This window comes from Macaca fascicularis, chromosome 14, assembly GCF_037993035.2.
Source record: "Macaca fascicularis isolate 582-1 chromosome 14, T2T-MFA8v1.1".
Lineage (NCBI taxonomy): Eukaryota > Metazoa > Chordata > Mammalia > Primates > Cercopithecidae > Macaca > Macaca fascicularis.
In genome coordinates this window covers 19,073,291-19,089,902 of record NC_088388.1, presented here as the reverse complement: position 1 = coordinate 19,089,902, position 16,612 = coordinate 19,073,291, and the positions used below count along the sequence as shown (strand labels likewise).

The window sequence follows — 16,612 nt, the reverse complement described above, 5'->3', positions numbered from 1 at the left end:
ATTCTCCTTCAAAAGTACAATAAAACCATCAACATCAAGAAATTAACATTGATGTCACTACAATCTAATCCTCAGACCCCATTCCATTTTCTCCAATAACCTCAATTATGTCCTTTAAAGCAAAAGACCAGTCTAGAATCACGCACTGCATTTACCTGAGAGACTGTCATGTCTCCCAGTCTCTTTATAGTGTAGGACAGTTCTTCAGTGTTTCCTTGACTTTCTGGACCTTAAATCTTTTTCTTTTTTTCTCTTTTTTGGAGATGAAGTTTTGTTCTTGTTGCCCAGGCTGGAGTGCAATGGCGCAATCTTGGCTCACAGCAACCTCCACCTCCCGGGTTTCAAAATATCCTCCTGCCTCAGCCTCCCGAGTAGCTGAGATTACAGGTGTGCACCACCATGCCCGGCTATTGTTTTTTGTATTTTTAGTAGAGACAGGGTTTCTCCATGTTGATCAGGCTGGTCTCGAACCCCCGACCTCAGGTGATCTGCCCACCTTGGCCTCCCAAAGTGCTGGGATTACAGGCGTGAGTCACTGCACCCAGCTTTGACCTTGAATCTTTATAAAATGTCCTTAATTTGTACATGTTTCCCATGATTCAGGTTATGCAACATCAGAAATATCAGCAAAGTGATGTGGAACTCTCACTGGATCCCATCAATGTAGCACATAATTTTCTTTTATCACCCTGACGCAGTGGCTCACGCCTATAATCTCAGCACTTTGGGAGGCCAAGGCAGGTGGATCACCTGAGGTGAGGAGTTTAAGACCAGTCTGGTCAACATGATGAAACCCTGTCTTTACTAAAAATACAAAAATTAGCTGGGCATGGTGGTGGGTGCCTGTAATCCCAGCTGCTAGGGAAGCCGAGGCAGGAGAATTGCTTGAACCCAGGAGGCAGAGGCTTCAGTGAGCTAAAATTGCCCCACCGCACTCCAGACTGGGCAACAAGGCGAGACTCCATCTCAAAAAAAAGAAAAAAAAAAATTACAAAAAAAATCTCATTTTGTCACATTGTTGTTGATTCACTTTGGGTTGTTTTATTTTTTAAATTTTATTAATTTATTTTTTGGGGATGGAGTCTCGCTCTGTCACCCAGGCTGGGGTATAGTGGCACGATTTCGGCTCACTGCAACCTCCGCCTCCCGGGTTAAAGTGATTCTCCTGCCTCAGCCTCCCAAGCAGCTGGGACTACAGGCGTGTGCTACCACGCCCAGCTAATTTTTGTATTTTCGGTAGCGACGAGATTTCACCATACTGGCCAGGCTGGTCTCGAACTCCTGACCTCATGATCCATCCACCTTGGCCTCCCAAAGCACTGGGATTATAGGTGTGAGCCACTGCACCTGGCCTTTTTTTTTTTTTTTTTTTTTGAGACACGGTCTCACTCTGTCACCCAGGCTGGAGTACAGTGGTGCAATCACAGCTCACTGCAGCCTCAACCTCCCAGGCTCAAGCAATTTTCCCACCTCAGCCACCTGAGCAGCTGGGACTCCAGGCAGGAGCCACCATACCCACCCGTGACTTCTGTTTTAAAAAATTTCTAATAGTTTCCCATCATAATTGAAATAAAATCCAAACAACTCACCCTGGTGCTTTTAAAGCCCTATATGATATGATCACTGTCTGCCTCTCAAATCTCATTCTGTATCATTCTCCCCCTTTAACACTATGCTCCAGGCACATGAACCTTATTTCCTTGAACTTCAAGCTCATTTCTCCCCTAAGACCTCTGAATACGAGCTCTTTCCTCTCCTTGGAATACTCTTAGCCACAAGGATATCAGAGTTTTCCTGATCACCCAGTCTAAGTATCTACTCAGTTCCTCTCTGTCATTACTCCATGTAAGTTATATTTACACAGTTGTTACAACTGTGTGATATTTTCTTGTTTACTTGTCTCTGTCCACTAAAATCTAAATAAGTTCCATGAGAGTTGGTCCTTACTTGTTAGCTGCTGTTTTATCTCTAGCCTCTGGTGAATCAATGCAATTATAAAAAAATGCAAGGCTTAGCCAGGTGCAGTGATGCAAGCCTGTTGTCCCAGCTACTCAGGAAGCTGAGACAGGAGGATTACTTGAGCCCAGGAGTTTGGAGCTGCAGTGTGCTATGACAGTGCCTGTGAATAGCCACTGCACTCCAGCCCAGACAACATAGTGAGACCAAAAGAAAAAAAAAGAGTAAGGCTCTATTAGAGCCACATCCTCTGAGGCACATGATGACTGAGTGGCACCTGTGCATTTCTCTCCTCGGGAAAGAAACACTGCCTGAATCCCCTAATGCTATGACTCTGCGAATGTGCAATTCATCACATTTATAGCCTCTATGTCCACCAATGGAATCCCTGTCATGGAAGCACACCCATTACCTGTGTCAGAGCTTGGATACTTGTGTTGATGTCACCACTGGCTACTTGGGAGATAATGAAATTGATTGTGGATGCTGTATTACTATGCATATCATCGAAGTGTGGAGAAACAGCCCGGATCCTAGATAGCAGAGCAAAGAGAAAACTTCAATCTCTATTACAAGACATCCCAGTCAGCTGGAGTTATACAATTCTCCACTAGGTCCAGGTCTTAGTTAACAACTGCTATCATTCAGAAAGAAATCAGTTCTAAAAAGTTTTAACTGCACATTACCACAAAGGGCACATTTCACGTATGCCGTCTGATCATCATGAACTGCTCATATTTAAATGAAAGAGTTTAACTCACTTGGGTTCAGGAATAAGGACTGGCTCAAAAATGTCATCCAGTTTGTGCTGAACAAGTTCTGGCATTTCACATCGGACTGTACCATTGTCATTCTCAATCTCATCTAGATCCAGCTGGAATTCTCGGCGGACCATCTGGGCTGCCTCAGGATGCCCACTCATGCTTCGGGCTTGGCTAAGGGAAGCAAAAGGAGGCTCCTGAACTAAGAGAGACTTCTTAACCAAAGGGCAAGAGTAGCACTGTCAGTTGCCCCAAAGCTTCAGGACAGATGTTCAACTTCTGGTTTCAGCCCCCCTGAATGATTTAAGTCCCTGAGTCTAAGCAAGTGCCTTTAATAGGCAACAACATTGGTTCATGAATATCCTAAGAGGGCAGATAACTTTAACTTGTACTTACATTACCTGCCAAGTTATAAGTATTTGTTCTAGTTCACTAAAGCCCATAAACCTTGTACTTCTATTCCTGATGGGGCAGAAAACAATCAAAGATATTTATATTGACTCAAAGTTCACTACTTATGGGCAAATATATAAGAAAAATCTAGACTGGCTGGTTCTTTTCCACCAAATTAACCAGTGCTTTAATTTTGCTAATCATAAGTACCATTCCATGCAGTGTTCAGCACATTTTATACTTTGTGAGACCACTAGTCACCCCTTTTTAGAATATTCACTCTTGACAGGTCAGGGCCAGCTTTACATCCAAGAAATAGGGATTCAAAGTTTCCAAATTCAAGTTGGTTAAAATTATACTCATGACACAACCCAAAATAGAGCTGTCTTGCTTAGGAGGCAGTATTTTGAGTCCCTAAGCCAATTTTGGGTTGCATGTATTTTATTTAGCCTTATCTCAAGAATAGGAAATTAAGCACAACCAAGTATAACACAAAGAAGAAAGTGAATCAATATTTTAGCCACATGACATTGAACTTTTGTGGAAGACTTGATTCATGGGGTACTTATGGACACCCTCTACCCTGATTATAAACTCTAAGCTAGTCACCCTCCAGAGGGGATGAATCCAAGTCAGAAGTTAGAAAGATATAAGAGCCCTGCTAATGAGAAATTAGCAGGCAGTACTTACATCCTATAAGTGCGATACATAATTCTGTCCACGGAAAAGCAGTGAAAGAAGGCACAAGACCATTTAGAAGTGGTTTTGAGACAAAGACAAAGACAATGAAGACTGAAGGATCAGACATTTGGTTACAATACATTTACCCAGACACTCTGTCATGCACGATAATGGCTACAAGAACTCAAGATTATGTTACAGGACAGGCTGTGAGCACACAAGGCAAAGGCCATAGAGATGCTCTTAGACAAGTATCTCTATCTACATACTTGAGTTTGGAAGACATGTCCTCAGCTGGTCCCTTGCGTAACATGTTGGCATTGGAGCTTATGTTCTGTGCACGCTGAGGTTTCTCTTCCACTTGTTTTATTGGTGCAGCGGAGGGTCTCTTTGCTGACCGCTTAATCCTCTCCTCGAGCATGCTCATATCCTTTTCAGAAAGCTGTAAAAAGAGGCCAAATTTAGAAACTTAACTGAATAACTCAATAATATCTATTTTCATATCAAAACAAATAGAACCTTCTATGTTAGGACATGTTTACTTTCAAAGCACCACACTTCAAAATGAACTACTGTTAATACCTGCCTAGCTGCTAACAGGAAGAGGAGATATGAAAGAAGGAGAGGGGCTGGGCGCAGTGGCTCATGCCTGTAATCCCAGCACTTTGGGAGGCCAAAGCAGGAGGATCACTTGAGCCCAGGAGTTTGACACCAGCTTGGGCAACATGGTGAAACCCCATCTCTATAAAAAGTATAAAAATTAGGTGGGCATGGTGGCACACGCCTATAGTCCTAGCTACTCAGGAGGCTGAAGTCAGAAGATCACTTGAGCCTGGGAGGTCGAGGCTGCAGTGAACACACCACTGCACTCCAGCCTAGGTGACAAAGCAAGACCCTGTCTCAAAAAAAAAAAAAAAAAAAAAGGAAAGGAAAGGATAAAAAAGAAAGCCAATTAGTAACTACAAATAAAAAGGTCAAAAATTAAATGAAGCTTCCCCATTTTTTGTTTTGTCACCACTATCTAGCTGTGTGACTATGGGCAAGAAACTTCATTTTTGGTCATCTATAAAATTCCCAACTGCTTTATATTCTTCACTGAGTAGTAGTGAGAATTAAATCAGAAAATATAAATAAACATATTTAAGCCCAGTGTAAATATATGGTGACACTATGAGGTAACTGAAGACAGAGGTCCAGACTCGCTCAAACGAAATAGGAGGTCAGAGGCAGAACCTAATGTGAGCGGAAAACTGGCTCATGGCTGTAGCTCAAGACGTGATCTGACAGATACTAGTATCCACACTATACACAAGTAAGCACTTTTTAACCAAAAACTCGATGCAGTAAAAATTACAGAGCAGACTGCCAGGAGGAATTTAAACCCGGGACTAGCTCAGATTTCTTGATTCAAAAATAGCACTCATTTCTAAAGCAAATTTACTATGAATAGAATGCTCAGAAAAGAAAACTTGATTTCCATTAAAACAGCCTAATCAGAGACACCTCAAGGGTCTATTCAGATTCTAGGACACATTGATAGGTTGAGTTGACTAAAAAGTAGTAAAAACTTAGCTACAGTTGAGAGGACAGGAAACCTAGCACCTAGGAGATCTTGTAATTCTTTTCACAACATGCTGACAGTGTTCAGAGAAGTCACTCACATTTCCAATCAGTTTGAACACCTGATCCCCATGTACATTGTACACCGTTACAATGGTGTTGAGTGCAGCATTGCGTACAGCATTGTCACGGTCTCCTATGTGAACAGCTATTTCCTTTAAGGCTTTTCCTGGGGTTGGCTGGCAAACATTCATGCCATAGGACTCAACCAGACATCCCAGCTCTTCCAGGCACTCTGATGGGGGAGAAAGGCTAGATTAATGAAACAACACATATTTGGGATAGAGACTTATCCTTACTAGAGAAATTTCCTTTGGCATATATGAAGGACTTAAATCTGACTCTGGCTCTGCCTAGGATTTTTTGTTTACTGCCTTTTATCAGTTAAAAAATGGTATTTCAGCAAGTGCTCCTGAAAGGAAGAGATGCCTGTGAATCAGATGGCCCCTGTGCACTTGATTTTGTCACCAGGGTGATACTGAGTGGTGCCTGTATCACCTGATACCATGGCTCCACCAGTGTGCAACTCATCACTCTCACAGTCTAAATCAGGAGGTTGGAATCAACTACATAGGCATTGGAGAAATTTATTTGTTCATCTATAAACTATTTCTTCTATAGGCTACTGCCGCAGAGATTCACATCTCAGTTTAAACTATTTGCTTCACCTGCTCTCTGCTTAGAGTTTTTGGATTTGGTTCCTTCCATGATAAAGGGAAACATCTTGCTAGCTGGGTAGACAAGGCACATCCGGTTCAGGATGGCACGAACATCTTTACGAATGACATCCTTTGGTTCTCCAACCTAGTCAACAAGGAAAATAATGATTAAGTGAGGCATTTCCTAAGTAGTAATGATTCTCCCATGCATTACTATGTTTTGAAAGAATAGGGAAATAGGGATGAGTAGGGAAGGTACCATGATATAATCAGTAAAAAAGGGAGAGGAAATAAAAGTATAGAAACTGAGGTCAGCTGGGAACTCAAGCAGTCTCCCAGAGAGAGAACACCACATTACCTTGACAACAAGATAGGGGATGAAGGAAGATGCTTCACTCTCAGTAAGATGATATTCTTCCTCACTTAGCAAGGTGAAGAGCAATTTTAAATATTCTAGTGCTTTCATCAGGACACTTGTATTGGTGTCAAAAAACCTCAGGGTAAGCCACTTTAAGATAAGATCCAGGCAACCAATAACACCTTCTTTTTCACTCTCCAAGTGCTTAAAATAAAAGAAAACAAAACTCCCACAAATAAGAATATACAAAATCTCAATTCTACTAGGCAAGTGTCTCTTAAATTTTATTGGAGCCCAAAAATAAAATGACAGATTTTTAAGCCTTCAATTAAGACCTAAAAAATATACACACGCATTCATTTATTCTACCAAATAATAAAACAGCTCTAAAAAATAGAGAACATAGTATATTCTACTTCCTTTTCAAGTCATGCAAACTTCAGATTATTTCATAGGGCTCAGTATTCTTACATGTCTGAGATACATGTATATTTATCTATTGCAGACTTACATCAACCATAACAGCCAGGGCTTTGTTATGATGCTGAAAGTCTGAGTGAAACATCTCATCTTGTAACCATTTAGCCACACAGCTAGACATTTGAGTCTTCAGTTGCTCAATGTATTCATCCCGTGGGGTAGTAAAATTCCACTTTAGCACCTGGAAAAAACAAACAGTGAAAAGTGGCTACAGGGTGTTCAACTGAAATGAGGTAGAGAGCCTTATATAATGCAGCTGCAGGAACAATTTAATAAAATTATTTCAAAATTCAACAATATTCATTTGTAATTAAATATGAATGCAGATGTCAAGGTGTCATACTTCTTGAAGCTTAACAGCTCTGAAAATCTTACAGGAATACACATTTTTGGAATTCTTTGTTTTTGAGACAGAGTCTCACCTGTTGCCCGGGCATGGCAGAGTGCAGTGGCACGATCATAGATCACTGTAGCATTAACCTCCCAGGCTCAAGTGATTCTTCTGCCTCAGCCCCCCAAGTAGCTGGGACTACAGGCATGCACCACTATGCCCAGCTAATTAAAAAAATTTTTTTGTAGAGACAAAGTCTCACTATGTTGTCCAGGCTGGTTCTGAATTCCTGGGCTCAGGCAATCTGCTTGCCTTAGCCTCCCAAATTGTTGGGACGACCGGCATGAGTCACTGTGCCTGGCCTTGCAATTCTTACTAAAGAAAAAAAAAATCAATCCTACATATAACTATATAACATGGTGGACACTGCTGCCACATCTTTGATAGAGAGAAAATTTGAAATATCTATCAAAATTATGCATATCGTCATTCTAGGAGTTTAATATAGATACACTCACATATGTGTAACAAAGACCTACATTCAAAGATATTCACAGCAGCACTGTTTGTAATAGTGAAAGACAAGAAACAACCTAAATGTCCAACATATTGGCATAAGGATAAAGAAAGGTATATACATATAATGCGCCAATACAGTGATACACACATATATACACAGATACGAATGATCTTTCAGATATTTCAAACATCATTAAAAGAAAACAGTGAGATACAGAACAAACAATATGGCATGTCTCCATCTGTATAAAAGGAGGGCTATATAAAAATATACATATGATAGTAGAGGTACAAAATATTTCTGGAGTAATACATTGAAAAAATGAGTACTAATATCCTCCCTGTGGAGGGATACTGGAACAGAGACATGCTTTTCATACCATACTTTGCACTTTCTGTACTGCAAATAATTTTTTAAAAAGATTATGCATTTTGAAAACAAATTTAAGTACCTAATGAAATCAAAGCAACATAAGATAAATGACTGAACTAGCCATTTATACAGTCACAAAATCTGCCTTGTAAGGTCTTGAAAAGAAAGATTAATGAAGAAGCTTATATTATCTAGTTAATTAAAAAAAAAAATACATTCCATTCTTTGATTTTAAAAATGAAGATACCAAAAAAGCTACGAAATCATTTATTTCTATTTACAGGGAAAAATAGGCAATAACTCTATTCTATAGTTTATTTGTAGGAATTAATGCTCCCATAAACTAAAGAATAATATAATTTATAAGCAAAAGAAACACTTAATTCCTAGATATTTCACAATAACATGGATTTCAGACAGCAAAACTATTCCTGAATAACAATACAAGCAAAAATCTCCTGACGATTCTTAATCCTTCCTTACCTTCAATCCTTTTTCATCTTTCATCCTTTGCTCTTTTCCATTCGGAACAACAATAAAAATAGGCCCAGATTTGTCTTCATCCTCCTTTAAGCTGGTTTTGCTTGGCACCTTCTTCCCTTGTGCACTCTACAACCAAGGTTCAGGGAATACTGATTAGCTTGGCCACCTCTCCTTAAGAATATGATGCTGCTGCCCAGTAAAAGGGCACCATAGAAAACAGAGAAATCTTTCTACATGATATTTCACATGAAAAAAACATGCATCATAGAATCTTGTATATGTTTTTGAACAGGTTCTTTAGAAATTTTTCTGAGAATATTCTTAAGTCGGTTAGTTCTTGGACGAGCATGTTATGTAGTTGGAAAAGCTGCTATTACTGATCATTAGTCTAGGTCACAAACTTTTTGTTTACTGGATAATTTTTTTTTTTTCTTGAAATCTTCAACACTATAGCTTTCCCTATTAATGACATTCTTTTTTTTTTTGAGATGGAGTCTCATTCTGTCACCCAGGCTGCAGTGCAGTGGCGTGATCTCAGCTTACTGCAATCTCCACCTCCTGGGTTCAAGTGATTCTTCTGACTCAGCCTCCTCAGTAGGTGGGACCATAGGCGCCCACCACCACCCCTGGCTAATTTTTGTATTTTTAGTAGAGATGGGGTTTCACCACGTTGTCCGGCTGGTCTCGAGCTCCTGACCTCAAGTGATCCACCCACCTTGGCCATTAATGACATCTTGAATGGCATTTACACATTTCAAAACACTTAGTTTGAAAGCTTTTCTGTTTCTTTCCGTTGATATTTAAATCTATCTCTATCATAATAGTATAAACTGAAGACCTTTTGAACTTGCTTCTAGAGAAAGTTACAAGAAATGCTTTAAATACTTAAGTCACTAAAGTGGTTTTAAAAAATAATCCGGCTGGGCGCGGTGGCTCAAGCCTGTAATCCCAGCACTTTGGGAGGCCGAGACGGGCGGATCACGAGGTCGGGTGATCAAGACCATCCTGGCTAACACGGTGAAACCCCATCTCTACTAAAAAATACGAAAAAAACTAGCCGAGCGAGGTGGTGGGCGCCTGTAGTGCCAGCTACTCCGGAGGCTGAGGCAGGAGAATGGCGTGAACCCGGGAGGCGGAGCTTGCAGTGAGCTGAGATCCGGCCACTGCACTCCAGCCTGGGCAACAGAGCGAGACTCCGTCTCAAAAAAAAAAAAAAATCCAAGATTTAAAATCTTCATATCAGATAGAAAATAGTAAACAATAGTACACATATTTAAGATAAAATTCAAATTTCATTACTGGAATCATTTATTATTATAAATGTAGCATGGCCACTATTTCTAGTTGGCCAGAATTTCTTTCTAGTATAAACACTAAAGTCATTCAGACCAAACAAATATGAGATCATTTATATGAAACTGCTTCGTAAGCGTAAAAAGATTGGAAAAAAAATTATGGCATTAAGAACGGAGTCAAAAATACTGCAAAACACTCGTGATCAAAACTAAAATAAGCACTTGTTAAATTTGGGATGAGGACAGGCAGACAGGAAAAGAACAACATCATTGGATAGTTTAAATTAATTCACTGAGGAGTTAAAGGGCCTGAGCATAGGAAAGAAAAATGGTTAACTATAATATTTAGAAGAATGGCCCTAGAATGTGTACTCCAAAATGGGGGTGTAATAATACATGTACTGGCTAAAAAACATTCTCTATACTTTTTCATCAATTACAGGAAGTAAATTAAATAATTCTCTATTTAGATTTACTATTAGATTTACTACCCATTGCAGTTTTGCAATTTTCCTTTTGTAAGTATTAAATAATTAACACTCTGAATGTTTATTAATCTGAATCTTGATAGAGATAATGACAATTTTCTGTGATTTATAAACTTAATTAAATGAAAAAAATCACCCAGGGGATAAAGTTGAACATTTGAACACACTGCTTTAAATTGTCTAACTCTCCATGAATACTGAAAGAATTGGTGATGCATCAAAATAAATCCCATTGGGACAAATGGTGTTTCCCTGTAGACTAACTGAAACATCTTCTAGTATGATGACAACAGTGCCATATTTGAAGGAAGTTGATTTAACTCCTTTTCTTAAATCCAAATCAGCCTAAAGTGTTTATTATGCCAGAGCTACAAATGCTTGCTTTCTCCTCTTTTTTTCCCCCTGAGTCTTGCTCTGTCACCCAGGCTGGAGTGCAATGGTGAGATCTTGGCTTACTGCAACCTCTACCTCCTGGGTTCAAGCGATTCTCCTGCTTCAACTTCCCGAGTAGCTGGGATTACAGGTATTTGCCACCATGCCCGGCTAATTTTTATATTTTTAGTAGAGACAGGGTTTCGCTATGTTGGCCAGGCTGGTCTTGAACTCCTGACCTCAAGTGATCCGCCTGCCTCGGCCTCCCAAAGTGTTGGGATTACAGGTGTGAGCCACTGTGCCCGGCCCTTTCTTCTTTCAATAAAGTATATCTTTCCCCAAAAATCTACATGAAAGGAAGATGACAGCACCTCTTGAGAGCAGGACGTCTCCGTTTTAGGACCTTATTAAAAATGAGCCACAGAAATTTGTATAAATAATTTGATAATATCAATAGCAGTGATGTTCTTTTATATATAATGTGATCCTTCCTAATAGAATGACTCAGTGTATAAAATATATTTAAAAGCAAGTCTGCATCGAAGTATACAGAGTTAACATACCTTTGCTTTAGAGGATAATCCTGGAGCTTTGGCCTTTTTTGGATCAGGTTTGGGTTCTGCACTGCTGGAAATAGAATCTTCAGCAGGTGCTTTGAGAAAAAAAAATATATATATACTATAAACTTTAACTAATATTTTATTTTGGACAGGTTAAATATATGATGATGACAAGGAAGCCTGCAGTCTTAAATGTATCAGTTTATAAGATGTTTTCAGTTAGTTTTTCTTTTTTTTTTTTAATGAGACAGGATTTTGCTCTATCTCCCAGGCTGGAGTATAGTGGTGCCTTCACGGTGCTCACTGCAGCCTTGACCTCCTGGGCTCAGTGAATTCTCCCACCTCAGCCTCCCTAGTAGCTGGGACTACAGGACTGTGCCACCACACCGAGCTAATTTTCTTTACAGTTTTTGTGGAGACAGGGTTTCACCATGTTCAAACTCCTGGGCTCAAGCAATCCACCCACTTTGGCTTCCCAAAGTGCTGGGATTACAGCCGTGAGCCACTGTGCCTGGCTCAGATTTTTTTTTCCTAATAATTTTTCTCCCAAAATCTCTCTTTAAGCATAAGAGGGAAATTAATTCAGAAAATCTATATCTCATTTACCAACATTTAAACTGTAGTTTCATTTGTTTGTTTAGAGACAGGGTTTCTGTCACACAGCTAGAGTGCAATAGCATGATCAGGGCTCACTGCAGCCTTGACCTTCCTGGCTAAAACAGTCCTCCCACCTCAGCTTCCTGAAGAGCTGGGACTACAGGTGTGTACCACCAAGCCCAGCTAATTAAAACAATTTTTTTTTTTTAGAGACAGGGTCGCACTATGTTGCCCAAGCTGGTCTTGACCTCCTTGTTCTCTCAAAGTGGTGGAATAACAGGTGTGAGCCACCATGCCCAGCCCAGACTGATACTTTCTTAAGGGTAAGGACATCTTTGATATTCAGTATCTGCTACATAGCAAGATCCCAATAAAAGTTAAAACTGAATATGCACTTTAATAAAGAGTTTTACACATGTAAATTTTTTTTTTTTTTGGGAGACTGGTTCTGGCTTTGTCACCCAGGCTGGAGTGCAGTGGTGCGATCGTGGCTCATTGAAGCCTCAACCTCCTGGGCTGAAGTGATCCTCCCACCTCAGCCTCCTGGGTAGCTGGGACCACAGGTGTGCGCCACCAAGCCTAGCTAATTTTTGTAATTTTTGTAGAGATGTGGTTTTGCCATGTTGATCAGGCTGTAAAATTTCTAACTTTATAGCATCAACAATTTCTATTCCACTAAATTCAAGAATATTGTTAAGCAGTAAGTCTAAAAATGAATTGGCCACAGGTTATATATTATTGAATTTTATTTATTTTTATTTATTTAGTTTGAGACAGAGTCTTGCTCTGTCCCTCAGCCTTGAGTGCTGTGGCGTGGTCTTGGCTTACTGTAACCTCTGCCTCCTGGATTCAAGTAATTCTCCTGCCTCAGCCTCCTGAGTAGCTGGGATTACAGGTGTGCACCACCACATCCAGCTAATTTTTGCATTTTTAGTAGAGGTGGGGTTTCTCCATGTTGGCCAGGTTGATCTCAAACTCCTGACCTCAAGTGATCCACTGGCCTTGGCCTCCCAAAGTGCTGGGATTACAAGCATAAGCCACCCAGCTTATTATGGAATTTTAGTATCAGGATAAAGAAATCAAGAATTTTCCCTTAAAGAAGGTTAATAAAGTAGATTAAGCTAGATTCTCCCAATTCCTCTTCTAATTATAGTATCCAGGAGCAGAAAACAGTTGTGGAAACCTTAAATGTAGGATGCAACACTTCATAAAGGACTGTTTTGATGTGCTATTCCAAAACTCCTTTTGGGGTCAGGTGTGGTGGTTCAAGCCTGTAAGTCCAGCACTTTAGGAGACTGAGACAGGAGGATCGCCTGAGGCCAGGAGTTTGAGACCAGCCTGTGCATCACAACAAAACCTCATCTCTATAAAAAGTAAAAAAATTTAGCCAGGTGTGATGGTGCATGCCTGTAGTCCCAGCAACTTGGGAGGATGAGACACAAGGAACACTTGAGGCCAGGAGTTCAAGGTTGCAGTGAGCTATGATCATGCCACTACACTCCCTCCTGGGTGACAGAGCAAGACCCCAACTCTAAAAACAAAACAAAACAAAACAAAAACAAAAAAAAATTTAGAATTAGAAACCAAATTAGTCACCTTTGTACTCTTAGTACAGTTTCTGGCATAAAATAGGTACTTGACTACTTGACAAGTGTTTGTGAAAGGAAAGTAAGGAGAGAAGGAAGGAGAGCTTGGATCTATGCTGTAAGGAAATGTGATTTAAAAGAGACAAGGCTGAATGTCTTTTTAGAGTTCCTCAGGGCTATTTCCTTCCCCTTTAACCCTCTTAAGATAGAGTTACCTGATGCAGGCTGGAATTTGGCTGGAGCAGACCCTCCCATTGGTTTAGAAGTTGCTTTAGCAGGTGGAGCAGGCTTGGCTGGCATGTTAGCTTTGGCTTTCTCTAGCATGGCCAATACCTGATCTTTAGAAGTTGGCTAGAGAGACAAAATAACATAAAAAGTGAGAGGTCACATAAATGATAAAGTCATACGAAGCTTATGAACAAATCCTCTGTCGAACAAATGACTGAGCTCCTAGTTTTGAAATACCACTGAAGTAAGGGAGGCAGCACATGGTGTCAGAAGTCACACACATTATGAAGTCACACTAAGGTAGGTATCATTCTAGAAGGTCACAGTTTTCACCCCTGTGAAGTCAGCAGATTTTTACTTCTACACTGCTTAATATTTTATTTTTGCTTGTTATGATTTCAAATTGAGACTCACAGGAGGTAATATGGTTTTTTGCTCATATAAATTCATGTTTAATATATATATATATTTTTGAGACGGAGTTTCGCTCGCTGCCCAGGCTGGAGTGCAGTGGCATGATCTCAGCTCAATGCAACCTCTGCCTCCTGGGTTCATGCAATTCTCCTGCCTCAGCCTCCCAAGTAGCTGGGATTACAGGCATGTGCCACCAAACCCGGCTAATTTTTTTGTATTTTTTGTAGAGATGGGGTTTCACCATGTTGGCCAGGCTGGCCTTGAACTCCTGACCTCAGGTGATCCACCTGCCTCGGCCTCCCAAAGTGTTGGGATTACAGGCGTGAGCCACCGTGCCTGGCCCATGTTAAATATATTTTTTAATAGCTTTTAACAGCAGTAGCAGCAACAAGAAGTAGTACCTTTAGTTTCCCAGTAGCCTTGGCCATTTTTTCATATCCTAAATGCATCATGAAGAATGGCAAAGCATCTTGGGCCTTCTTTCGCACATCTCCATTTCGATCTTCTAGGCAGGAGTAGAGATGAGGAACACAAAGGATAAGGTCTGTAGGGGTGGAACGAAGAGTAGGTAGTTTCTCAGCCAGCCAGCCCAGAAGCTGCCAAAAGAAATAAAGACTAGTTACACACTTCAAATGAAGACTGTTATCATGTATGATCTCAGGCTTACTGATTTCATTAGTCTCAAGCACTGAATTAGCTTTCACACTATAACTTTCCAATATGAAATCAGTACTTTTCATAATTCAAGAACTGTGCTATATTTAAATAATATATTCAATGATGACAATCATCTTTAACATAAGGACACATTTCTTTGGACTATATTTGGGTATTAAATTATAAAGCTTTAATAGTTCTTAATACATCTTAAAGATGAAAAAGTTTGACTTATTTCCCTTTAGTTCTGAAAAATATTTAGCTAGAAGACCCAAAGCACTTATTGTGATCAGAAGGTTACAAATTTTACCAAGACTTCTATTTTTTGCCTTATGTTGACATTTTTTTCTATATATCCCTAAAATAGTTCATATTTGTATTTTTCATTTTTGAGACAGGGTTTCACTCCCATCACCCAGGCTGGAGGGCAATGGCATAATCTTGGCTCGCAGGCCAGTGGGATTGGCTTTAGTCATGCAGCATAATTCCTTGGAGATTTATCTGAATTGTTGCATTTACCAGCAATTTGTTCTTAATTGCTAAATAGTATTCCATGTATGGATATACAAGAGATTTGTTTAACCATTCACCTATTGAAAGGTATCTGGAGGGGGGAGGGGGGAGGGATTGCATTGGGAGTTATACCTGATGTAAACGATGAGTTGATGGGTGCAGCACACCAACATGGCACAAGTATACATATGTAACAAACCTGCACGTTATGCACATGTACCCTACAACTTAAAGTATAATAATAATAAATAAATTAAAAAAAAAAATAAAATAAATGCAAAAAAAAAAAAAAAAAAAAAAAAAAGAAAGGTATCTGAACTGTTTCTAGTTTTTGGCTATTATGCAGTAAAATGCTCTACCCTTGAGCTATAATCCCAGTTTTTGGCTACTATGATTGAAGTTGCTATGAATATTTGTACATATTTTTGTATGGACATAAATTTTCATTTTTCTGAAATACATGTCCAAGAGTGCAATTGCTGGCTCATATAGTAACTGCATGTTTAGTTTTATAAGAAAATGCCAAACTGTTTCCTGAAGTGGCTATACCATTTTACATTCCCAGCAGCAATGCATGACTATTTAGGTTTCTCCAGCATTTCACGTTACAATTATTTTTAATTTTAGCAATTCTGATGATTGTATAGTGATATTTCATCATAGTTTTAATTTGCATTTCCCTGGTTGCTAATAACACTGAGCATTTTTTTGTTTTGTTTTTTTCTGAGATGGAGTCTTGCTCTTGTCACCCAGGCTGGAGTGCAATGGCACAATCTCAGCTCACTGCAACTTCCACCTCCCACATGCAAGCAATTCTCCTGCTTCAGCCTCCCAAGTAGCTGGGATTACAGGCGCCCGCCACCACACCTGGCTAATTTTTGTATTTTTAGTAGAGACGGGATTTCTCCATGCTGGCCAGGCTGGTCTCAAACTCCTGACCTGGTGATCCGTCTGCCTTGGCCTCCTAAAGTGTTGGGATTACAGGCGTGAGCCACCGCACAAGGCCAACACTGAGCATCTTTCATTGGCTTATTTGCCATCTGTGTATCCTCTCCAGTGAAACATTTGTTCGTGTCTTTTGTCCCATTTTCTATTTTAAAAAAAATTTTCCCCTAAAACAGGCTTGGCCATGGATACCCATTTTCTGATTTTTCTGTTGTTGTTACTATTGAGTTTTCTGAGTTCTTTGTATATTCTAGATACCAGTCCGTTATTGGATACTGGCTTACAAATATTTTCTGTTGTTCTGTAGCTTGTTTTGTTATTTTCATGTGGTTTTTTTGCAGAG

The 16,612-nt window shown here is 39.8% G+C and overlaps 1 protein-coding gene and 1 non-coding gene across 7 annotated transcripts in view; both read right to left on the bottom strand.

Moving 5' to 3' along the window:
• CKAP5 (cytoskeleton associated protein 5) overlaps positions 1–16,612 on the bottom strand; it is a 101,567-nt gene that overhangs the window by 13,744 nt on the left and 71,211 nt on the right. For 5 of the 6 annotated variants that reach the window (XM_065528197.2, XM_065528200.2, XM_005578020.5 and 2 more), the window contains exons 25-35: positions 14,556–14,750; positions 13,728–13,863; positions 11,333–11,421; positions 8,615–8,740; positions 6,940–7,089; positions 6,429–6,632; positions 6,080–6,215; positions 5,453–5,646; positions 4,061–4,233; positions 2,718–2,891; positions 2,369–2,489 (exon numbers count right to left, since the gene is read on the bottom strand). In XM_065528197.2, the coding sequence (XP_065384269.1) occupies positions 2,369–2,489; positions 2,718–2,891; positions 4,061–4,233; positions 5,453–5,646; positions 6,080–6,215; positions 6,429–6,632; positions 6,940–7,089; positions 8,615–8,740; positions 11,333–11,421; positions 13,728–13,863; positions 14,556–14,750 (1,698 nt within the window). Of the gene's footprint in view, positions 1–2,368; positions 2,490–2,717; positions 2,892–3,781; positions 3,825–4,060; positions 4,234–5,452; positions 5,647–6,079; positions 6,216–6,428; positions 6,633–6,939; positions 7,090–8,614; positions 8,741–11,332; positions 11,422–13,727; positions 13,864–14,555; positions 14,751–16,612 lie in introns of those variants that run through there. The other variant, XM_074013758.1, reaches the window with a different exon arrangement.
• Positions 5,842–5,952, bottom strand: LOC123568947 (small nucleolar RNA SNORD67). The gene has a single exon (XR_006692498.1). It is a non-coding gene; the product is annotated as a small nucleolar RNA SNORD67 (small nucleolar RNA).